This window comes from Triturus cristatus, chromosome 12 (assembly GCF_964204655.1).
Source record: "Triturus cristatus chromosome 12, aTriCri1.1, whole genome shotgun sequence".
NCBI classification, from domain to species: Eukaryota; Metazoa; Chordata; class Amphibia; order Caudata; family Salamandridae; genus Triturus; species Triturus cristatus.
In genome coordinates this window covers 48,668,636-48,694,056 of record NC_140595.1, presented here as the reverse complement: position 1 = coordinate 48,694,056, position 25,421 = coordinate 48,668,636, and the positions used below count along the sequence as shown (strand labels likewise).

Below are 25,421 nucleotides of genomic sequence, written 5' to 3'. Positions count from 1 at the left end.
GCAAAAATTAAACAATTCAAAAGTCAAGAAGAAAGGCGATAGATATTGATGTACATGGGCGCGGATACTTTTTCGTATTGTGAATAATGTTGAATATGGTTTTCAGGTGCCACTACACTATTCAGCTATCCCTTCTTAAGGATTATCAAGAAATGAGACTAAAAATGAGGTACATTGACATGTCAATACTCTTGACACTGTGGCAATGGGTATGTCGGCTTATGCACAATTTCAATATAGCCTTAGAGTCTGCCGTACAGGGCTCTACCAGCCATTAAAGGCCCGCTCCAGCGTCAAAGGCCCGAGCCGAAAGCGAGAGCCTTTAACAAGGGAGCGGGCATTTAATGGCTGGTAGAGCCTGCTACGGAGGGCTAAAGGGCCATTAGAACATTCCGCCCGTAGGGGGCAGAATGTTCTAACTTGTAAAACAAAGGCCTCACAAATTGAAATCCCCTTGGGCTCCATGAGGCCTTTGTTCACGGCAGTTACTGTGAGCAGGGCCGGACTGGCCATAGCGGGCACTGGGCATTTCGCCGGTGGACCGGAGGGGTGAGGGCTGGTTTTGTGCCAGCTGGGGCCGGTTTTGTCAATGGGGGCCAATTTTGCAGCAATGCTGCAATATCGGCGCACTGTAACAAAATCAGGAGCGGTGCTTCTTGCTAGCATGCGCAAAACGCTTTTGTAACAAAAGCGGGAGCAGTGCTTCTTGCTAGCCCCACCACCACCCCCCACCCCCTGCTCCCAGGGCAGGTCGAGCAGCAATATGCCAGGGCTGTTTGCTGTTCCCAGTCCAGCCCTGGCTGTGAGCAAACATTGGAATGTTGGAGCTCCAGGCTTTTATCGGCCATTAGAACATTGGAATGTTGGGAGCTCCATTGTAGACAATGGAGTGCTCCATGCTTCTACGGGCCGGTAAAGGCACGCCGAGCAACATTCCAATGTTTTACAAAGGCCTCTCGGAGCTCGAGGGGATTTAAATACCCTCGAGCTCCGAGAGGCCTTGTTTTATTTGTTAGAACATTCTGCAGAATGGCAGAATGTTCTAATAGCCTTATAGCCCTTCGTAGCAGGGCTATACCGGCTATTAAAGTCCCGGTCCCTTGTTAAAGTCCCTCGCCTTCGGCTCGGGCCTTTAACGTGGGAGCGGGCCTTTAATAGCCGGTATAGCCTGCTACGGCGGGCTGTAAGGCTATATTAGAAGGCCGGAGCACTCTATTCTTTTCAATGGAGCTCCCAACATTCCAATCAGTCAAGTCAAGTCAAGGGCATTTATATCGCGCACAAATCACTCTTACAAGTCTCATGGCGCTTGCAGACAGCTCTGAAAGTGAACGGAACCAAAAACTAGTTTCAGAAAAGCCAGGTCTTAAGCTTTTTGCGAAAACAGTTGTGGTCTGACATGTTGCGGAGGTAGTAGGGCATTTTATTCCAAGATGCTGGGGCTCGGAAGGAAAACGCACGGCCCCCCTGCCTGGCAGTGTGAATTTTTAGGGGGGTAAGCAGAGCAGAATCACTAGAGCGCAGTGCCCTGGAGGGTTGATACCATCTTAGCTATGGCAGCCAGTATTTTGGGCCATTTCCGTACATATGTGTATGAATTAAACATAACGTGTTAAAAAGGGTTCGTTTTTTCACTTGGAGCCAGTGAAGAGTGTTTAAACAGGTTGCCGACGTGGATCTGTATGGGCGGTCAAGGACTAATCTGGCGGCCGTGTGCTGAAGAGTCTGGAGTCTGTTTATAATATGTTCTAATATGTTATAGAGAGCAGTTTAGGACCTGCATATATGACCCACATTACACTGCATTTGCCAGTGCATTTGGTTAATCTACAACAGTAGCACTCGATGCTAGATATGACTGATAGGGTACCCATATGTTAGGGTACCCATATGTTAGGGTACCCATATGATAGGGTATCCATATGATAGGGTACCCATATGTTAGGGTATCCATATGATAGGGTACCCATATGTTAGGGTATCCATATGATAGGGTACCCATATGATAGGGTGTCCATATGATAGGGTACCCATTGTAGGAGAGTAGGGTCTGCAATCCTATGATCACCCAGATTTTTTGCTTTTGCTTCATTGGTTTACGACTTTCTCCGGCTGTGGGCCTGCCAATCAGACCCACAGCCTAGCTGTTCTCTCTCGAAATTAACACACATGTACGTTAGGTGCATCCACTAATTGGAACTGGGCCACCTTGTCAGTCCCTGTCTCAGCATACCACAGGTATCCAGGGCATCGGTGTACCCAGGGCCTACCAGGGGCTGAAGCATGTATTATGCCACCCCTGGAATGGCCGCCCAAATCTGACACAACTGGCTGCACGACAGCTGGGGCCACGTGGTGTGATCACCCGTTGCTGTAGGTGTAGTATTCCTACACCTAAAACCTAAAATGGACACATGGATTCCTATCAGTCACTCCTATAGCAGGCCTTATCAATCCTGAAGGCAGAGTGCAGGGAATCATGTGGGACGGTGCTCTGGCGCGAGCCGAGCCCGTCGACGGCTTGCGGAACCAAGTCCTAATAGCCGTTCCATGGTGACGCGGGCCAACTACTTTTAATGCCTTATAATCCTTGCGGTTATTTGCTAACTTTGGCATCGCATCACCTATACATGTCGAGTAAGGTGTCATACGAATGGGAATACGAACCCCTCGCCAGTCCTGGTGACGGGGTTAGCATTCCCCCCTTTTAGAGGGACACGACATGGAAGTAACCTTGAACCCCGGTTAAAGTTGACTCAAGCCTCAGCATCACAAAATGGATGCTGCCACCAGACACAAGTCTGACCTCCTGCTGCTGGGGGACCTTCCAGCAAGGGGAGCTTGGACAAAGGGTTTCCTGTCGAGGGCGGTGTTAGCACCGTCCCAGACAGGGTTTGTGTATCCCAGGTAGGCAGGGCTGAAAGGAAGGTGATTGCAAGTGGCACCCCGGTGCTCACTGTGCATAGCCCGGCTCAAACCAGTTTCGGGGGCACACCAGCCCCTGAGCTGGCGCGAAGCCGGACAAAGGATAGGGGTGTAACCACCCCCTTCCTGGCTCCACCCATAGGTAGAACCTAGTCACGGGCCAGCCCCTTTTCTTAGAATAAAGGTAGGAGCGAGTCCCCTTCCCAAATTGGATAATCAGATAATCGGATAACTCCGAATCACGAACTACTTTCCACGAAAGGAACTCTTGACTATTTCTGAAGACTCTCCCTTGTGGCTAAGGAGTAGCCACCCTGCACCAGCAGGCACCATCTAAGCGCTTGCGGTTTGCTGTAAGTCTCTCCTAAGGATCAAGACTGCCCAGCTCGACGAGACCCGAGTTCCCTGCCATCTCTGACCTTTTACCTCCCTCATCAGCTCAGCTGAGAGTCGTAGGTGTGACGAGACCTGCGGGACCGGCTATCTTCAGAACCTGCACGACGCTTATCTAGCACGCCCACCGAGGGACCCTCGAGTGAGTGCACCTAGGGTTTGAGAAGCCCTAACCCTGAGCAGCTCCAGCATCGAAGTCTGCCTCCCCAGCATCCCCGAGATCTGCGTGGGGGCCCTTCCGCTCCTTGTTGTTCACCGCGTTGTTCGACCACTTGCCGACCGGCTTGTGGCCCTCTTCACGACGCACCACGATTGTTTCATCACTAGTCTGGTTGCTCCAGACTGGCTCTTGCTCCCCTTCAACAGAGGAGTACCACGGACCCTCCTGGTCCACTCCCGACGCCATCTTGACTCCCCCGCTTGGGTGGCCACTGCCAAGATCCGCTGCCCCTTCCTGGGCCCAGCATCATCGACAGCAGACACCTTCGTGGGACAGCTCGCCCTCCATCCTGGTCGCCGCCGCGCCTCCTGGTCCGAGGAACAGCCGAGTCCGACGTCACCCACTCACCTGGTCGAGGTGACTTCAGCCGGTACCCTCCTGGTACCCACACGATCGCTGGCTAGCGGTTGAGAACTGAGTCCCCTCTGCTTTCAGGTTTTCCTTCACCACCGATCCAGGCTTGGATCGCTCTGAACATCGTCACTGGTCGCCTGCCAGCAACTTCTTCTTTCAGGCTCCTGAGACTACACGAGGACTCCCGACATCTTGACGAACTTCACGCAGCCGCAGCCTCCGGGCTAGGTAACTCGAGCATCTCGGTGCTCCATCGCAGGTTCGCTCTACAAGTGTCCAGTTCCTTTTTCGTTTAGTCCCCCTGATCGGATCACTCCGGAATCAGCATCTCCAGACTCTAACCATTCGCATTTCACTGTTAGTGTAGATGGTTTCTCGTGCCCCTCGGGCATTTGTGTAAATTGTGCAACCGAAGTATTTTCCTAAGAGTTTTGTAGTGTGCTTAGCTCCCTGACTCATAAAGAGCCAGGGTAGTCTTGTTATAAATAAATATCCTTTTATTTTCATAACAACTTGTGTGGTGTCCTTTCACTTGGTGTTCAAGGGGTATATGTGATGGTAAACAGCTGGCTTAACACGCCCTCTAGAGTTTAGCCTAAAGACTGCTCGTATCCACGCTACTAGGATAGCTGGTCTAAAAGGTTGACTTACAACCAATCATCAATAAGGGTCGTTTGGAATGATACACAGTGATCACTAGAATAGTGAGCACTACATATCAGGCCAACTTCTCACATTGGTGAGCAGCGGTTGGGATTTGAGCTTGCTGTTGTTTTACCACACACGTATCCTAAGAATATCGCAGTGAAAGATCACATAAGTACCCAGGTACATATAACTTAACTTAGAATACTCCGAGTTCTACTGAACCGGCTGTTGTAGTGTAACAGGGCTTAGCACACCCTGACTACAACTCTTAGCAAGGGATCAGTAGGTAAACCCATAGTGTAGGTAGGTGCAACACTTACACCTCACTAGAAAAGCATGTCGGTCCACGGAGAGTCCGCAGGGACTCCCTTAGTGGTCAGTGACCCTCCACAGGTCGTGTCACGATATGCAACTCTTAGCTTCAAGGAGATGCGACAACTGTGTGCCTCCAGGAAGCTAAACCAGGGTTCTAACCCTACCATCGCAATACTGATAGGTCTCTTAGAGGCGTACGATGCTAGGAGGTCCTCTAACCCAGGTCCCCCCAGTGCAGATGGGAACATGCCTCCCTTAGAGGGAACCCTCGGTGACCCAGACCTCGACCTCCACACAGAGGAGGAGGACGAGGACGAGTTATCGGGAGACGAGGCAGACAAAGGTCCAGTGGTAGTCGGCAGGCTTACAAGGACCAACTTAAGCAGGCATGAGAATGGAACTGGGGGAGCCCCGGGCCCACGCTCAAGCAGGCTTAACCTTGGGAACGGACGAGCTAGGTCTCTCTCCAGAGGCTCTGGCAGATCGGTTCATGCACATGTCTCTCAGGCACCTTCTCAGAGAGGAATGACTTCCCCTCAGAGGAGGGAGCATGAAGCGAAGATGCGGGAGGTCAATCTGAGGATCGAGCGGGAAGAACTTGCCCTCGCCAAAGAAAGACTTGCCTTAGCCCGAGAGCAGAAATTAAGTGGGTTAGATCCCACTGGTGGCAGCATTCTCAATAGAGAGAAAGACAGGGGTATAGACACTAGACACCTAAGTAAAATCGTGCCCCCCTTTAAGCAAGGGGACGACATCCACAAGTGGATAACTGCCTTGGAAAGGGCCTGCACTGTCCAGTGCGTCCCCCCAAGTCAGTGGGCAGCTATACTGTGGCTTTCCTTTGAAGGTAAAGGAAGGGACAAGCTCCTCACTACAAGAGCGGAGGATGCTAACAACTACCAAGTCCTGAAGAACACACTGATTGATGGGTTCGGCTTAACCACGGAACAGTACCGGGTGCTGTTCCGGGACACCCAGAAAATTCAGTCTCAGGATTGGGCTGACTTTGTCGATTGTGCCACTAAGGCTTTGGAAGGCTGGTTGCTGGGTAGCAAGGTTACTGATTACACAGGATTGTACAATCTTATCATGCGAGAACAGATTTTAAACAACTGTCAGAACCAATTGTTGCATCAGCACCTTGTCGACTCGGATCTGACCTCTCCCCAAGAATTGGGAAAGAAGGCAGACAGATGGGTCAGAACAAGGGTCAAGCAGAACCAGAATCAGAACCAGGGTGGTCAGAAGAAAGCAGACCAAAAGGGTAACAAGAACGAACAAAATGACCAGAAGTCTTCGACAGGTCCCCAACAAACCAAAGAGGGTGGGGGTCAGGCTTCACAGAAGAAGAAGACTCAAGAAGGCCAGTCAAAAAGGTGGTGCCAATACTGTAAAAGTAAGACTCACTGGTTTAGTGAGTGCACCAAGAAAGGAGGGCAAACTCCTACCACTGCAGCCCCTAAGGCACCTGCGCCCCCTAGTACAGTCAGCAGTGGTAGTGCGCCTCCCAAGGCATTAGTTGGGTTAACCTTGGGAACCGAGGGGAGTGACGACTTAGTCGGCACGCTCACTCAGGCCGTCCTTGTCTGTACAGGGGATATGGATATGTCCCCTGATGCCAGTCCCAATACTTTGGGCAAATACAGGCAGACACCTTTGATAAATGGAAAAGTGGCTCAGGCCTACAGGGACACGTGTGCCAGTGTCACCATGGTGACGCCTAACTTCGTGGACCCTGGACAGATCATGCTAGGTACCAGTTACCTAGTGACCAATGCCAGCAACGTCACTACCAATCACAGTATGGCAGTTGTTGATTTCTCCTGGGGAGGGGTAAGTGGCCCGAAAAAGGTTGTGGTTAGTTCAGACCTCCCCGTAGAATGTCTGTTGGGCAATGATTTGGAAACGTCACAATGGTCAGAAGTGGAGCAGAGGACTCACATGGAAATGTTAGGTTTGCCAGCACATGTCCTTGCTGTGACCAGGTCACAGGCCAAAAGATGCCCCACTGAACAGGTGCTGGATCCTGGAAGAACGGACCAGACACCTCCCAAGAAAAGGAGCAGTAAGGGTAAGGCTTCGCCTTCCCCCTTGCCCCAGGTCGTGGATCAAGTCTCCGAGGAGGCTGACCTTAAAGAACTGAGGGAAACTGAGCCGCAAGAGCTTGAACCTGGTCAGGTTGAGTTTCTGGGCTCAGGGGGACCCTCCAGGGAAGACCTGGGGAAGGCACAGTTAGACTGCCCCTCACTTGAACCCCTCAGACAGCAGGCCGCTGCTGAGGCTGCAGGGAACGCCACAGGTACCCACAAAGTGTACTGGGACGATGGACTCCTGTACTCTGAGGCAAGAGACCCCAAACCTGGTGCGACCAGGAGGTTGGTCATCCCCTTGTCTCTGAGAGGTTTCCTTCTCACCTTGGCCCACGAGATTCCCCTTGCAGGTCACTTAGGCCAGAATAAGACTTGGGACAGAATTGTTCCACACTTTCACTGGCCCCACATGTCCGAAGATACGAAGGAGTTTTGCCGCTCCTGTGTCACTTGCCAAGCCAGTGGTAAGTCAGGTGGCACGACAAAGGCCCCCCTCATACCACTACCAGTGGTGGGGGTACCCTTTGAACGAGTGGGGATCGACATTGTCGGACCAATGGAACCCCAGACAGCATCAGGGCACAAGTTCATACTGGTGGTGGTGGACCACGCCACCAGGTATCCTGAAGCTATTCCCCTTAGGACCACTACAGCACCTGTGGTGGCACGGGCCCTGCTTGGAGTGTTCTCCAGAGTGGGCTTCCCTAAGGAGGTCGTCTCAGACAGAGGTGCAAACTTCATGTCGGGATATCTGACTGCTATGTGGAAGGAATGTGGTGTCAACTACAAGTTCACCACACCCTATCACCCACAATGCAATGGGCTGGTTGAGAGATTCAACCGGACCCTAAAAGGGATGATTCACGGACTACCTGAAAAGCTTCGGCGAAGATGGGATGTCCTGATACCCTGCCTCTTGTTCGCCTACAGAGAGGTCCCGCAGAAGGGGGTTGGCTACAGCCCTTTTGAGCTTCTGTTCGGACATCCTGTAAGGGGACCCCTTTGTTTGGTAAAGGAAGGATGGGAGAGACCTCTCAGAAAGCCGGCATCAAACATTGTGGACTATGTGCTCGGTCTCCGCTCGCGGATGGCGGAGTACATGGAAAAGGCGTCTAAAAACCTTGAGGCGAGCCAAGAATTACAGAAAGCTTGGCACGACCAAAAGGCTGTCCTGACTGTGTACCAGCCTGGACAGAAGGTGTGGGTGCTGGAGCCAGTGGCCCCAGCAGCACTCAAAGACAAATGGTCTGGGCCCCACACGATCATTGAGCAAAAGGGAGAGGTCACCTACCTGGTAGACCTGGGAACTCCCCGGAGCCCCCACAGGGTGCTCCACGTAAACAGGCTCAAGGCATATGTCGACAGGGAGGGCATGGGCTTGCTCATGGCCACAGATGAGGGACAGGAGGAGGAGAGTGACCCTCTCCCAGACCTGCTCTCTCAGAACCCTGACGATGGATCAGTAGATGGTGTTGTCTTTTGTGGCAGCCTCTCTGGACATCAACAAGAGGATTGTAAACAGGTTCTTCAATCCTTTCGACATATGTTCTCTCTGACACCCAGTCAGACCAAGTGGTGTACCCACGAGGTCGACACTGGGGACAGTCTACCCGTAAAGAGTAAAATCTATCGGCAACCTGATCATGTCAGAGACTGCATCAAGACAGAGGTGCAGAAAATGTTGGAGCTGGGAGTCATTGAACCCTCGGACAGCCCCTGGGCTAGTCCCGTAGTGCTCGTGCCGAAACCTCACACCCAGGGCGGTAAGAAAGAGATGAGGTTTTGCGTGGACTACAGAGGTCTCAATGCGGTCACTAAGACCGACGCCCACCCGATACCAAGAGCAGACGAACTTAGCGACCGGTTGGCCTCGGCCAACTACTTAAGTACGTTTGACCTGACAGCTGGGTATTGGCAAATCAGGTTAGCTGAGGAGGCCAAGCCCAAAACAGCATTTTCTACCCCGGGTGGGCATTATCAGTTCGTGGTAATGCCCTTTGGTTTGAAAAATGCACCTGCCACCTTCCAAAGGCTGGTGAATCACGTTCTCACTGGGTTGGACGACTTCTGTGCGGCGTATCTGGACGATATCGCTGTCTTTAGCTCCACCTGGGAGGATCACCTGGTCCACCTGAGGAAAGTGTTAGAGGCCCTGCAGAAGGCAGGCCTCACTATCAAGGCCACCAAGTGCCAGATAGGGCAGACACAGGTTGTATACCTGGGCCACCTTGTAGGTGGAGGCCAGGTTCAACCATTGGAGAGCAAAATACAGGCCATCCAGGACTGGGCTCCTCCAACCACCCAGACTCAGGTTCGAGCTTTCTTGGGCCTGACTGGTTATTACCGGAAATTTGTCAGAAATTATGGATCCATTGTGACCCCGCTAAACGACCTGACAAGTAAAAAGATGCCAAAAAAAGTTCAGTGGACAGCAAGCTGTCAGAAGGCATTCGATGACCTAAAGCAGGCCATGTGCACAGCACCTATCCTAAAGAGTCCAGACTACTCCAAACCATTCATTGTCCAAACAGACGCTTCGGAGCTGGGTGTGGGAGCTGTTCTATCGCAACTGAATTTTGATGGTCATGACCAGCCCATAGCTTTTATTAGCAGGAGGCTGACCCCCAGAGAGAAGAATTGGTCAGCTATCGAGAGGGAGGCCTTTGCTGTGGTTTGGGCCCTGAAGAAGTTGAGGCCATACTTGTTTGGCACTCACTTCAAGATTCAGACCGACCATAAGCCCCTCTTGTGGCTAAATCAAATGAAGGGTGAAAACCCCAAACTACTTAGGTGGTCCATTTCCCTACAGGGGATGGACTTCACAGTGGAGCATAGACCTGGCACTGATCATGGCAATGCAGATGGGCTCTCCAGGTATTTCCACTTAGAGCAAGAAGACTCACCTGGTCAAGGTTAGCTTATTGTCCCGAAGTTTGGGGGGGGGTCATGTAGGAGAGTAGGGTCTGCAATCCTATGATCACCCAGATTTTTTGCTTTTGCTTCATTGGTTTACGACTTTCTCCGGCTGTGGGCCTGCCAATCAGACCCACAGCCTAGCTGTTCTCTCTCGAAATTAACACACATGTACGTTAGGTGCATCCACTAATTGGAACTGGGCCACCTTGTCAGTCCCTGTCTCAGCATACCACAGGTATCCAGGGCATCGGTGTACCCAGGGCCTACCAGGGGCTGAAGCATGTATTATGCCACCCCTGGAATGGCCGCCCAAATCTGACACAACTGGCTGCACGACAGCTGGGGCCACGTGGTGTGATCACCCGTTGCTGTAGGTGTAGTATTCCTACACCTAAAACCTAAAATGGACACATGGATTCCTATCAGTCACTCCTATAGCAGGCCTTATCAATCCTGAAGGCAGAGTGCAGGGAATCATGTGAGACGGTGCTCTGGCGCGAGCCGAGCCCGTCGACGGCTTGCGGAACCAAGTCCTAATAGCCGTTCCATGGTGACGCGGGCCAACTACTTTTAATGCCTTATAATCCTTGCGGTTATTTGCTAACTTTGGCATCGCATCACCTATACATGTCGAGTAAGGTGTCATACGAATGGGAATACGAACCCCTCGCCAGTCCTGGTGACGGGGTTAGCATTCCCCCCTTTTAGAGGGACACGACATAGAAGTAACCTTGAACCCCGGTTAAAGTTGACTCAAGCCTCAGCATCACAAAATGGATGCTGCCACCAGACACAAGTCTGACCTCCTGCTGCTGGGGGACCTTCCAGCAAGGGGAGCTTGGACAAAGGGTTTCCTGTCGAGGGCGGTGTTAGCACCGTCCCAGACAGGGTTTGTGTATCCCAGGTAGGCAGGGCTGAAAGGAAGGTGATTGCAAGTGGCACCCCGGTGCTCACTGTGCATAGCCCGGCTCAAACCAGTTTCGGGGGCACACCAGCCCCTGAGCTGGCGCGAAGCCGGACAAAGGATAGGGGTGTAACCACCCCCTTCCTGGCTCCACCCATAGGTAGAACCTAGTCACGGGCCAGCCCCTTTTCTTAGAATAAAGGTAGGAGCGAGTCCCCTTCCCAAATTGGATAATCAGATAATCGGATAACTCCGAATCACGAACTACTTTCCACGAAAGGAACTCTTGACTATTTCTGAAGACTCTCCCTTGTGGCTAAGGAGTAGCCACCCTGCACCAGCAGGCACCATCTAAGCGCTTGCGGTTTGCTGTAAGTCTCTCCTAAGGATCAAGACTGCCCAGCTCGACGAGACCCGAGTTCCCTGCCATCTCTGACCTTTTACCTCCCTCATCAGCTCAGCTGAGAGTCGTAGGTGTGACGAGACCTGCGGGACCGGCTATCTTCAGAACCTGCACGACGCTTATCTAGCACGCCCACCGAGGGACCCTCGAGTGAGTGCACCTAGGGTTTGAGAAGCCCTAACCCTGAGCAGCTCCAGCATCGAAGTCTGCCTCCCCAGCATCCCCGAGATCTGCGTGGGGGCCCTTCCGCTCCTTGTTGTTCACCGCGTTGTTCGACCACTTGCCGACCGGCTTGTGGCCCTCTTCACGACGCAACACGATTGTTTCATCACTAGTCTGGTTGCTCCAGACTGGCTCTTGCTCCCCTTCAACAGAGGAGTACCACGGACCCTCCTGGTCCACTCCCGACGCCATCTTGACTCCCCCGCTTGGGTGGCCACTGCCAAGATCCGCTGCCCCTTCCTGGGCCCAGCATCATCGACAGCAGACACCTTCGTGGGACAGCTCGCCCTCCATCCTGGTCGCCGCCGCGCCTCCTGGTCCGAGGAACAGCCGAGTCCGACGTCACCCACTCACCTGGTCGAGGTGACTTCAGCCGGTACCCTCCTGGTACCCACACGATCGCTGGCTAGCGGTTGAGAACTGAGTCCCCTCTGCTTTCAGGTTTTCCTTCACCACCGATCCAGGCTTGGATCGCTCTGAACATCGTCACTGGTCGCCTGCCAGCAACTTCTTCTTTCAGGCTCCTGAGACTACACGAGGACTCCCGACATCTTGACGAACTTCACGCAGCCGCAGCCTCCGGGCTAGGTAACTCGAGCATCTCGGTGCTCCATCGCAGGTTCGCTCTACAAGTGTCCAGTTCCTTTTTCGTTTAGTCCCCCTGATCGGATCACTCCGGAATCAGCATCTCCAGACTCTAACCATTCGCATTTCACTGTTAGTGTAGATGGTTTCTCGTGCCCCTCGGGCATTTGTGTAAATTGTGCAACCGAAGTATTTTCCTAAGAGTTTTGTAGTGTGCTTAGCTCCCTGACTCATAAAGAGCCAGGGTAGTCTTGTTATAAATAAATATCCTTTTATTTTCATAACAACTTGTGTGGTGTCCTTTCACTTGGTGTTCAAGGGGTATATGTGATGGTAAACAGCTGGCTTAACACGCCCTCTAGAGTTTAGCCTAAAGACTGCTCGTATCCACGCTACTAGGATAGCTGGTCTAAAAGGTTGACTTACAACCAATCATCAATAAGGGTCGTTTGGAATGATACACAGTGATCACTAGAATAGTGAGCACTACATATCAGGCCAACTTCTCACATTCCATATGATAGGGTATCCATATGATAGGGTACCCATATGTTAGGGTATCCATATGATAGGGTACCCATATGTTGCGTGGTCCAGATCGAGATAGCAAAGCATAGTTTTCTGATACGGTACTACAAAATGCGATGTCGCGTCTCCATACTTCAATCGTTGGTTGGGGTCCTCTGCACCTTCTGATTGCTATATGTCTAATCGCTTGATTTAAAGTGATCCGCCTTGAGGTGGAGTGCCTCCAGGCTGGCGTGTGTGGTCCCCATGCCTCATTCTTCTCGGCCAGTGTGGTTTAATAGTTGCACAAGTCTTCCTCAATAATGAGTCATTTGTTGGACCCCATGCACTTGAAACTGTGGCCTATGTGTTTCATGACATTGCCTTCCAAGTTGCAAACATTCTGAACTGTTCTTAAGTGGCAAGTGCCACAATCTTCAAAAAGACTGTAATATTTAAAGTGTGATGAATACAGTCAGCAACAGTTTGCGGCCAAAAGTCTCAGCATAAAACTCAATTTTACTGGCAGAATTCTGTTATCAAAAAGCATTTGAAGAAGTTTACAAAACGATTAAATCTCTGCAAAGTTTGTAGAATCCAATTTCAATGAAATTAGCAAATTCATTAAGTTTGATTTCATGCAGGACGGTTAAAAGGTAAGTTTGTGTTTGTTTTACACAAGATGGGGTTCATTTTGAGATTGTGGGGTTCATAAAAATTATATTATCACCAATTTTTGTATCCTAGTTGCAACGATCAGCCGGACTTGTGTGTGGTGCGATGTTCGCGAGAGTATGAAAACAGGACGTCAGAGGCATGCCCAGCTGCAGGGGAACAACTTTCGGTTTCTCTAGGGAAGCCTGATGGTGCAGTGTCCACACTACCTTCCAGGTGGCTGAAGTCTGTTGTAGATGCAGAAGGGGTGGATGTGTCTGTACTTTGAGATCATTCGTCCTGTTGAACAATGATGAGTAGAGTGTGCACAACAGGAAGGACAAACAAGGGTGGCCGACTGGTCTCATGCCGGCGAACTCACAAGGTTGTATTTGAAACCCATTGAGAACAAGCATTTGCAATGCAATAGGTCTCGCATTTACGCGAGTTTGAGCTATTGATATTGCTAATAACAATGCCTTTTATTTTTGTTAACGTTTTCAAAACATAAATAAGTCATTGTCATTTACAATATCAATAGCATAAAGTCGTGCAAATACGAGACCTATTTGCATTGCAAATGTTTGTTTAAGATTCTTGGCAGAGAATAAGGTACTTTCAAGGTTAGGAAAAGGGTCTCTGTACACTGGTGTTTTACAAAGCTTTTGGTATTAAAGTTTATTGGACCTGAGACATCTTCCATGTGGTTATTTGGTTTGTCTCTATTAGTAAAGATGTAGGCAAGGAAAATGGACTCCCGAGTAGTGCCTGAATTACTTGCATGTAATCTTCATTACTCATATTCTTTCTCAACACAGTCCCTGCATTTCAACTGCCCTCCCCTTGCGTACTCCAAGGATTCGGACCCCAAGTCTTGGGGATCTTCAGGTAGTAAAGAATATATTCTAGTCTACTATGCAGTCTACACAATGCAGTAGACACAGCACGTTTCTTTCAGTAGTGGTACCAAACAGGTTTCCTTCACAGAAAATCACCTTCGTCATTGAAGCCTCTGTGGAGGAAGAGTAGGACTAATAAATAATCAAGGTAGGAGTTGAGCACCTGCAGACACTTCTAAATATCATTGTAAGCATCCAAGAACGTGCATGCCTACGAACGTTTGACTCCCTACGAACTAAACTCTAAAGTGATCTAAATACCTAATAGTGAGACCCTTATTTAATTGAATTAATATTCATGATGCTGCAAAGAGAAATATTTTTCAGACATTGAAGAATTTACCTAAAAAGTATTTGTTCTTTCTGGAATCAACATAAGATGTATAAGGAACTTGAGGAGGTCTAGGACAGAAGTACAAAATGTTTTTGTGGCTACAAACCCTGCAATTCACAAAATCACAGTTAACAACAACAAAATGAAATTTCGGAATATACTAAACCCCTTTTGCAGCTCAGAAAACTCGAACCAAAATGCAAAAGGAGTTTACTGACATTTTGGTATACCATTATGAAGGGGCATGAAATGGGCCTCCTTTCTCGTATGAACTTCAAAGAGATGCATAAATGTTTTGGGACAGAAATCGAATTTTGCAAACCAGTGATTAGTTAAAAACTCCTCAAAGGAAGTGATAACCCAGTGGACCTGACTGTCTACCTCCAACCCCCCACGCCACCAGTGTGTTCCAGATGGGTTAAAGCAGCACAACCCCTGTGTTGGAAGCCAATAGTGGGCGGAGGGGTCGAAACTAGTTTCCTGGGTATTTATCATTCGTTAAGCAAGGTATTCTGCGACTCCCTGCGACAGGATATTTTGCAGCAGAACGTATTAGTACATTAGTTGCGCCGTAAACTTACAGGCAAATACCAAGAGTTGGTGTGCAAATTTAAGTTGGGCCACTAGTTTTTAAGCCTAATTATGCATTGGCCATCAGAATGTTATTGTTGAAGCGGTGTCTGTTTGGTATTTGGGTCTGGTAGTTGATCACGTGTTAAAAATAATTAGTTCGCTTCTGAAAGTTTACAGCAAAACCTCAGCTTAATACATTGTATCTTCTACACCCCTCTCCGTACCCATGCAAGCATTTGCTGTGTACAACATAAAATATATGAATATTACCTCTTGATTTTTTGAAGTGCGGTATGATTGTTAATTATTTTGGGTTTCATTATTTTTATTCCAAAGTGGGACGCATGTCGCTCAGGATCGTCATTTATAAATGTCTGGAAATTACACCATTTAATTGCTAATAAGTATTATTGAAATATCAAAGTGCATGTCTATCTGCTGTTATTTTATAACATGTCAGTCCTTCAAATCTCATCAGGGATGTAGGGCCATCACGGATAAGGGGTCTTTCCTTTTACGGAATCCATTTCTAATCCACAGGTGAGCACTGGTCCCACCATATATGGAGGAATACAAGAAGGCACCCAGCGTACTTTGCACTCCCATTTCTGCAACATAAGTTCAACGGTTATTTTTGACCCGGGATAGTTTTTTCTTGTCTTGCTGATATTACACTTTAAAAGTAAAAACATATTTGCTTGGGATTTAGCAAAAAAATCACATGCAGCTGCACTTAAAGAAATGAAATGTATATGTTTTACATCAAGGAGAATGCAAGGTGCGAGAAGATGAAGTAAACATTAAACCGCACAAATATCTTTTTGAAAAGTAAGGAATGAACATACTAAGTGGTTTAATCAATATTGTTACTATCAGCAGAAAAAGGGGTACGCACCATGCCTTAGCTTCAGCAGCAGTCAAAAAGATGGTTTTGTGATTGCACCAGTGTTCATTTTCTCTGATATAGCGCCTGGCAAGTGCAGAATGCTAAACTTCCAAGAGCCCATGCACTCCTGGCTGTTGCGAGCCAAAGTTATTCCCGCCGTTTGCAGCTGGGTTGGTAACTTCTCCCCTTACGGCCGAAACCTAAAATATGTCTTTCCCCACAGGGGGCCCAGCATAGTTACAAAGGAAGTGCTAAACACAGGATACAGTACTACAGAGCAACAGAGAAACAATAAGAAGCAAAGAAGGGAAAGGTTATTGTTGTGTTGGCACGTTTGGTATCAAGGGTTCAGTCTCGGCGCTGAATTTGCATTCGCTTCTGACAAGTTATTGTTAGTCAATTACGCTTCGCCTTTAAGGAGAATACACCTAGGGAAGTTACACATTGTGAGTGATTAGCACTTCGGGTGAACATATTCAGGATCAAGAGCGCTTTCTTTCAGCACAGGTCAGATCTGTTTTTAGCAACATTTAGTTCCCGTAGTCTGTCAGCTGACTATTTTTTTCATCCATGCATCCCAAGTTAGCAGTAAAGCGCTTTGCAATCATGTTGGGCTTGTGTTAAAAATACGGGCTTTCTCAATAAAAACAAGCTGTCGCCATTGTGAGGGAAGTGGGATCAGGGAGGGGGTGGCAAATGGTGAGCACTTTCCGGCCGCTTTGATGTTCTGATCAAAGCGGCCGCGAAATGAGCTTTTGTAAACGGGGGATTTGAAAGTGCAAACTAGTGCTTTCAGGCTGCCAAATGGTGCGCGCGCCCGGCGCACATGAACTGTATTTGGAGGCCTGAAAAGCACTAGTTTGCACTTCCAGATCCCCCTTTTACAAAAGCTCTCGCGAGAGCAGCGCTAAAGCGCTGTCTCAGACGAGACCTAAAAAGGGTCTTTGTTGCCTTAGAGAGCTTTGACCATCCAGAGGACTAGTCTTGATATGAAATGCCGTCTCTCACTTTTAGATTTTGGCCATAAAACAACTCTGCGAATAGTCTTTAACTATGTTTTGATGCCTCTATGAGAGCCAGTTGTGGTGTTTAGCTGTGTTGCTAATCAGGGGCAATACTTTATTTGGTCTGTTTCTGCTTCCTTAAGTTCAGTGTGACAGAATGAGGCTTTGGCATTATTTTGTTTTTTAAACCAAGATGCAGTTTTGTTTTCTGTCTTTTTCACACTGCACAATAGCACATTTAATGCTGTTTTATTGAAATTTATTAGTAGTTTATTTCTATTATTGGGAGGAACCTCCAAAGAGAGGACAGATTTCTCTGCAGCGTTTTAACTTAGCGCCGTCTCGAATATACCTCTCCTATTTCTGCATTGGGTTCTCTTCTTAGTATTGTTTGGCGACTGCAATAGCAAAAGGAATCCAAGGATGGTCGGACCCTTCCACTGCAAGAGGATCTTTCACGCTTATTTGGTGCTCCTCGGCTACGATGAGATCTTCCAGTGGCTCCCTCTTGTGTATGTGCGGGAAGTGGAAAACAACCTTTACAACGCAGTCATTACAACGCACTACCTTTACAACGCAGTTATTACAACGCAACATCCTTTACATTGCATGCCATTACAACGCAGCCATTACATTGCATGTCACTACAACGCATGTCATTACAACGCATGTCACTACCATGCATGCCATTACAACGCATTATAAGGTAACTAATGGGGAATAGTAATTTTTACCCCTACACTATCCAACACTTACCCTACTGTTGCACTCACTGGAGTGGGAATAGTAATTTTTACCCCTACACTATCCGACACTTACCCTACAGTGGCCCTAAAAGTAATATGCGTTGTAATGGTATGTGTTGTAATGGAATGCGTTGTAAATGTAGTTTCTAAAAATGTGTTGTGATGGCATGCGTTGTAAAAACATGCGTTGTAAAGGCATGCGTTGTAATGTTTGCGTTATAACGTCATACATTCGTGGGAGGTAGATAGTTGTGACGGATCGTCATCCTGCAGGGAGATAGACTTATCTGCTGCCTTGGATTTCTCGCGCCACTGAATGTGAACATCTCCAAGAACAACATTTGTTGAGCCTTCCAGGTATCCAGAGAGGATAACTCCATGAGTTCTTGTAGAAAGATGGTGATTCAGCCCAGACGATAATAAATAATTTTCCAGATGATGGAGTTTGTGGTTTTGGGATTCATTAAATCTTTATGGTCATTCAAAGTGTTTAAAGTTTAGCTCTTGAACAATCTTGTATTATAATATAAGCCCCACTCCTTCTTGTCCTATTGTCTTTGTCCAATCCAAGGATGGAGTACCCTGATTGTAACAACAAGTCATTCAAAGGTGCAGAAGGATTGTTAAACCTCATTTTTGTGAGCCTTAGTAAGTCCAGGAATTGAAAATCAAGGTGTCTCTCATTTCACTCGACAATCTGCAGTCGCACGCATACATTTCAAAGTCCCCCGTGTATTGTGTCTGTGAGTTCAGTGTTGATTTGTATCAGGGTAGACTGATTCTATCATGAGTCTTTGTCAGACTTTGTTCATACTTTTAGTAAAGTGTGTATCTGGGTCTCTGGGGGATTTAAAATCATTTAAATAGGGTTTTTTGTGGTTGATATTCCTCTCATGGTTCTTTAATCAGCTTTGCCCCCCTTGCTGTAAATAGCATTGATAGGCTCCCATGCCATATGTGGTGGATTGTTTGTTGGTGACGTGGCAAAGGAACTTGTGTCTGGTGGGCATTTGCTGGTCTTTTGGCTGACTGGAAACCAGACTGGTGTTATGAGGAAGAGGCTCTCAAGGTTCTTTTTAAAGTTGAGTAAGAGAGTTTCAGCCACGAGAGGTTCCCGAGTAGTGTGTGTCGGCCTCACTTGGGTGAGTTGTGATCGTACAGTTTGTTTTGGATGCGTCATCCAGAGAAAGAAGAACTGAATCTCAAGACTGAACTAAGTCTTCATAATTCGAAAGCAAGAGACTCCTCTTACTCCGCGTCCTAGAGAGCATGAGCGACACGTAAACTCCCTGGTTTCTCTTGTCACTTTGTGGAGGTTTCGAAAGTAGAGGTATCGTCCACTTGGAGGAAGAGGGACGGTCTTTTCGCTCCACCGCGTTGGTCTCCTCATGAGGTCATGATCAGCGTGGATCTGAGTTTGGGATGTACCATCATTTGGTGTGATGATGTCGTCAGGGTTGTCCGCCACAAAGTCAATTAGACTTTCAATTCTTTATTGAGTTTTCCCGTACTGTAACAAGAGTGATACTTTAAAAGGTACACAGTCAAATCGCCACGCAGGGCGAGGAAGCCAACAGGGGAGAATGGAAACCCATCATCCATCTGTAGACCAGGCCTCCATGGTGGACCAGCAAAAAACTAGGAGAAATACCAAGACCAGCTGAGTATAAATCTCCAAGAGTAGACCTAGGAAATGGACAAGTAGGCAATAAATACTACTTAACAACTTAAACAGGGGGAAAAAAAGAACACAATCAACAAGAGGGGAAGGGAGAAAGAAACCTGCTCCCGCAAGGAGGGAAGCAGAACACCCCCACCAGAGGAAGCAAAATAAAACCGCCCCCCGCTCCTTCCTTTAATGAAAGCCAACAGCAACAGGGATCAAAGTCTGAGGAACCTCAAGGGGGGGGGGGCTGGAAACGGAACATAGGGGTCTGCATGGAACATAAAGCACGACGAGGCACAACGTACACAGGAGCGGCCCGCGCATGCAAGAGTGGTGGGGTGGGGGGAGAGTCAACAGACGACAATGAGGGAAATTTAAATGTAAAAAAAAAAAACACCTACTGTGCGCTCTTCAAGCATCAGGTGAGTTGTTTTCTTTTTATTTAATTTTCCCTCGTCGTCTATCGATTTCCCCCATCCCGCCACACCGCTCTTACCTACACTGGCCGCTCCTGACTAAAGACAGATTATATATTTATGGGTGCGTTTGACTCTTTAATAGTTTAGAAAAGAGCCTCAAACCACTTCAAATAGCTGCAATTTGTCATTTCGCTCATAAATAAGGCCGTCATAACATGGCGTGTCATACATGTTGTCCAACCAGATCTGTCGGGAATTAGAGTTGGTTTCCAGAGTCGCAGAATTGCCACTTTGGCCACGCCTAGGGCAGTAGAGAGTCATCTGTTAACATGTTGGGTCGCAGAGGGGAGGGCAGAAGTATCGTGCAGGAGCAGTAGCCGGGCCGTCAAAGGCCTGTTTCGTCGCTCATCATCGATCGATAGTACTATGGACCATCAAGACGTGGAATATCGGGATAGACTAATATCGTGACAGAAGACCGTGGGACAAAATATTGACAGGTAAGAACATATAGAGGAAATATAGATTTACGGTTCTTATGCACCTTCAAGATATATCTATCGTCAATGTACATACGTAGAGTTAGGTATAGAAAATCTGTACACACTTACCTTTCAATACTTTGTCCTTCAATATAGTGATGCGATATTTGGTGCCATCAAGATTCCTGCCTCGATTTTCTGGGGCCACATCTTGTCCATCCCTTTATTCCTTCATCTGCTTCGCCAATTTTGACAGACAAATGTCGTCCCTGCGCGCCCGCTCGAGCGCTATGTCCAAAGGACAAATATTTACTGCAGGTTCCCAAGACGAAGACGGTCCCATCTGGGGATAGCGCCTTCTCTGTCCCTGCTGCTTGGGAATCGAACCCCAGAACATTTTTATTTCTGGGGTCTCCTCACGACAAGGACCTGCTTTGGTGCATTTGAGATGAAAAGAAACTGAGTCAAAACTACTTATAGGACAGTAGATCGAAGAATCGTAGGATTCTAGTTCTTTCAGGCACCTTGATGGATCCAGAGTCTTTTCTGTAGGGTTGTGCCGATTTAGAATTGAATCCTGGTGGGCAAAGATTTATGTGAGGTTGCAGTCGTTTGCAAAAACAACAGTTGATGGACAGAATACAGAACAATGTCATACATTCACCCAAGTACAGCGATCTGGGCCTAAATCCATCGCTTTTGCTCACCATGCCATTCCAGTTTGAACCCAGCCATATGCACATCAGTCTTGACCCTGCGCCCAATGGGAACAGAACAGTCCAGCCCGAACTGCCAAGCCAGGTCCTCCCTGGACTGGAACCAAGCATCCTAGGACCGGTTTCGGGGTTTCACCCCTCTTCAGCCAGGATAGCTTGACTCCAGTGGCATGGAGAGCACGGGACTTACGTCTGAGCATACCCGTCCCACTCGGGGTGACAAATGCAAATACAACAGTTGATGGACAGAATGCCAAACAATGTCATACATTCACCCCAGTACAGAGATCTGGGCCTAAATCCATCGTTTTTTGCTCACTATGCCATTCCAGTTTGAACCCAGCCATATGCAAATCAGTCTTGAACCTGTGCCTAACAGTCCAGCCCGAACAGTTGCAGTAGTTTGTTTGCCAGGATTTGTCCCTAAGGGAAGTATTTTCGGTCGCTGGCCAATGCGCCCAAATTATGGCTGTATTTTACTGTCCTGGCAGTGGATGGGGTATGAGGAGAAAGCCCTGCTAGGTTTCCCAGGTCCATTCGTGATTAGCTGCTCCAGTCCAGGTTTTTTCTTTACTTCGTGGGACATGGAGGATAATTTATCCCATTTTAAAACCAGCACTACAAATCCCAGAATGCAAAGAAAAAACATGAACTGGATCAGCTATTCCTGTATGGATGTTGGAAACTTGTCCGAATCTTCCATTGTTGGCACCAGGGCCAGCACGCTGCTGTGGACTGCCCCAGTGCCAGTGGTGACTTCCCAAAGAGGAAACGCGCCGTGTGGTCTTGTACATTCTGTCCTCTTCATTGACTACCCTCAGCACGCGAAGGTCCTGTTTACGGCCACACGCTCGGCGGTTTCCTTGTTGCTTTTGTAGGAGGGAAGAGAAGGCGACTAGATTCTCGTTTTATGTTTTTTATTGGCAGTGGCTGTGAGAACATCACGAGCCTCGTGGGAAAAGCCCGGCCGCCATTTCCCGAGTTCGTGTGCTGGGGAAGTTGAACCCCGAGGTCAGGTTTCTAGTTAAAGAGCCGGGAGTCCGTTCAATGATTCAGTTATTTATTCAGAGATGTCTCCGAGGCCTGACGAGCCACCAAGAAGCACATGATCTTAGCGCCTAGAACAGATACCAGGCTTCGAGGAGCAGCGCCACTATTGCAAGCTAGGCACCGTGCACGGGGTATCACTTGTGCAAGAGTCCTTGGATATACTACACAGCAACAGTCAACAACACTTTCTTTTTGGCAAGAAGAGGGGTGAAAAGTGTCAGCTGCAGAAACTCCGAGCTCCTCCGACACACGTAACCATCAGCATCCTGTAGGGGGGCACTTTAGTGAAGTGATGATGCGCGCGTGCGCAGACAGCTGATGGTGGCGCTGGACACTCGTGCAAGAGACTGGGCGGTGGCGCTGGACACTCGTGCAAGAGACAGTGGGCGGTGGACACGGTGCAAGAGAGAGAGCGGTGACGCTGGACACTCGTGCAAGGGACACAGGAGCGTGAAATAGGTGCTCGACGGTGGCGCTGGGCACCAGTGAAAGAGGCACTCGACGGCGGTTCTGCCCTCTTGTGCAAAAGACACTAAGCGGTGCCCGACAGAAGTGATGGTCCAGTAAGTCAGACCGAACGGATTCACAAATCACCTCAGAAGCACCAGGGTGAGGATCGTCGCCCCACAGTGAGCACCAGACTCTGGTTTCACCCTAGTGCAAGAGAGTGAACAGTAGTGCCCGCTGACGCAGGAAGCACAAGAAGGATGAGGGTGCTGCTGTTCCTCACACTCCTTGGGGTCGCCTCTCACACCAGTGCTCACGTGCCCGGAACCGACGAGAACGAAGGTAAAGTAATGATAGTTTATTGTGCTCTTGGGAACACTGGCTTGTTTACTTAAGGTGGCACTCACTCGACCTCCATTCCAGACACTCAGCCACTCTCAAGTGGAGGCACTCATGCACCCTATAGTGTTGGCACTTAACCTATCTCCACTTCTGCCACTCACTCACCTACTCTGCTGGCATTCATCCACTCTCCAGTGTTGGCACTCCACCACCCTCCACTTCTGCCACTCACTCACTTACTCTGCTGGCACTCATCCACCCTATAGTGATGGCACTTAACCTATCTCCACTTCTGCCACTCACCTACTCTGCTGGCATTCATCCACTCTCCAGTGTTGACATTCCACCACCCTCCACTTCTGCCACTCACTCACCTACTCTGCTGGCATTCACTCATTCTATAGTGTTGGCACTCAACCTATCTCCACTTCTGCCACTCACTCACCTACTCTGCTGGCATTCATCCACTCTCCAGTGTTGACATTCCACCACCCTCCACTTCTGCCACTCACTCACCTACTCTGCTGGCATTCACTCATTCTATAGTGTTGGCACTCAACCTATCTCCACTTCTGCCACTCACTCACCTACTCTGCTGGCACTCATCCACTCTCCAGTGTTGGCACTCCATAACTGTCCACTTCACTCATGCTCTCTCTGATCCGGGAACTCATCCACTCGCTACTGCTGGCACACCCACTCTCCCATGCTGGAACTTTCCATAGCTGACACTCACCTACGCTTCCATGTGGGCACTCATCCATTCTCCAGGGCTGACACTGATCCCTCTCCAATGCTGACACTCTCTGCCCTTTGCTGACACTCATCCCTCCAGAGTGCTGACACTTACCCGCTGCATACACTCACCCCTCTCTAGTGCTGACACTTAATCGCTACTCACTGCCGACACTCACTCCTCCCCAGTGCTGACACTCAAAGCCAACTGCCGACAATCACCCCTCTCCATTGCTGCCACTTACCCATTACCCACTACACACTGCTGACACTGACCCCTCTCCAGTGCTCACACTCTTGGCTGACACTCATCCCTCTGCAGTGCCGACACTCTCTGCCCACTTCTGATACTCATCCCCTCCAGTGTTGAGATTCTCTGCCCACTGCTGACACTCACCCCTCTGCAGTGCTGACACTTACCTGTTACCCACTACCCACTGTGGACACTCACATCTCTGCAGTGCTGACACTGACCTGTTACTCACTACCCCCTGCGGACACTCACATCTCTGCAGTGCCGACACTTACCTGCTGGTCACTGCTGACACTCACCCCTCTCCAGTGCTCACACTCTCTGCTGACACTCACCCCTCTCCAGTACTGACACTCTCGGCCCAGTGCTGACACTCACCCCTCTCCAGTACTGACACTCTCTGCCCACTGCTGACACTCGCCCATCTCCAGTACTGACACTCTCTGCCCACTGCTGACACTCGCCCCTCTCCAGTGCTGACATGCTCTGCCCACTGCAGACACTCTCCCCTCTCCAGTACTGACACGCTCTGCCCACTACTGACACTCACCCCTGTCCAGTACTGACACTCTCTGCCCAGTGTTGACACTCACCACTCTCCAGTACTGACACTCTCTGCCCAGTGCTGACTCTCACCCCTCTCCAGTACTGACACTCTCTGCCCAGTGCTGACACTCACCCATTTCCAGTGCTGTCACTCACTCCTCTCCAGTGCTGTCATGCACCCCTCTCCAGTACTGACACTCTCTGCCCAGTGCTGACACTCACCCCTCTCCAGTACGGACACTCTCTGCCCAGTGCTGACACCCACCCCTCTCCAGTACTGACACTCTCTGCCCACTGCTGACACTCGCCCCTCTCCAGTGCTGACATGCTCTGCCCACTGCAGACACTCTCCCCTCTCCAGTACTGACACGCTCTGCCCACTACTGACACTCACCCCTGTCCAGTACTGACACTCTCTGCCCAGTGTTGACACTCACCACTCTCCAGTACTGACACTCTCTGCCCAGTGCTGACTCTCACCCCTCTCCAGTACTGACACTCTCTGCCCAGTGCTGACACTCACCCATTTCCAGTGCTGTCACTCACTCCTCTCCAGTGCTGTCATGCACCCCTCTCCAGTACTGACACTCTCTGCCCAGTGCTGACACTCACCCCTCTCCAGTACGGTCACTCTCTGCCCAGTGCTGACACCCACCCCTCTCCAGTACTGACACTCTCTGCCCACTGCTGACACTCACCCATCTCCTGTACAAAACCTATGTTTGACACACACACCCTTGCACTATAGTGCAAGGGTGTGTGCATTGACACAAGGCAACCTAAGGTACTTCAGCACTAGATGAGAGAGCACCAGCCCTCACCCTAGCAGACATGGTGCTTTGTTCTCTCTTCTTTTCCAGTAAATCTGTCCCTTCACCCCTCCAGGCCAGGCCTCCTCACAGATACTACCTGCCAGTATGATGGACATGTGACCCCCACACCTGGTAGTCCTCATTGTCTTAAGTAACATTCACTATACATCGAGTTACACACTTGTGTCTCTGAATATATTTGTGATGTACAGCACTCTGACACTCTACATTGGGATGAGTAGTGGTATAAAGTAGATAAATGTGAGAGAGGGGCTAAGGAGAGGTGAGGGGCACTATTGAAAGGTGAGTAAGACGCACTGGCACTTAGTGGCTGGCTCATCAACATGGCAGACCAGGGAGCACCCTATGGCATAG

General features: G+C 49.2%; 1 protein-coding gene across 1 annotated transcript in view; it reads left to right on the top strand.

Annotated features, from left to right (window-relative positions):
- The first annotated feature begins 21,727 nt into the window (after nt 1-21,727).
- The window catches only part of EBI3 (Epstein-Barr virus induced 3), a 30,428-nt gene continuing 26,734 nt past the window's right edge, over nt 21,728-25,421 (top strand). The window contains exon 1 of the mRNA XM_085637782.1: nt 21,728-22,700. Coding sequence (XP_085493908.1) covers nt 22,619-22,700 — 82 coding nt within the window. The 5' untranslated portion in view covers nt 21,728-22,618. The remainder of the gene's footprint in view (nt 22,701-25,421) is intronic.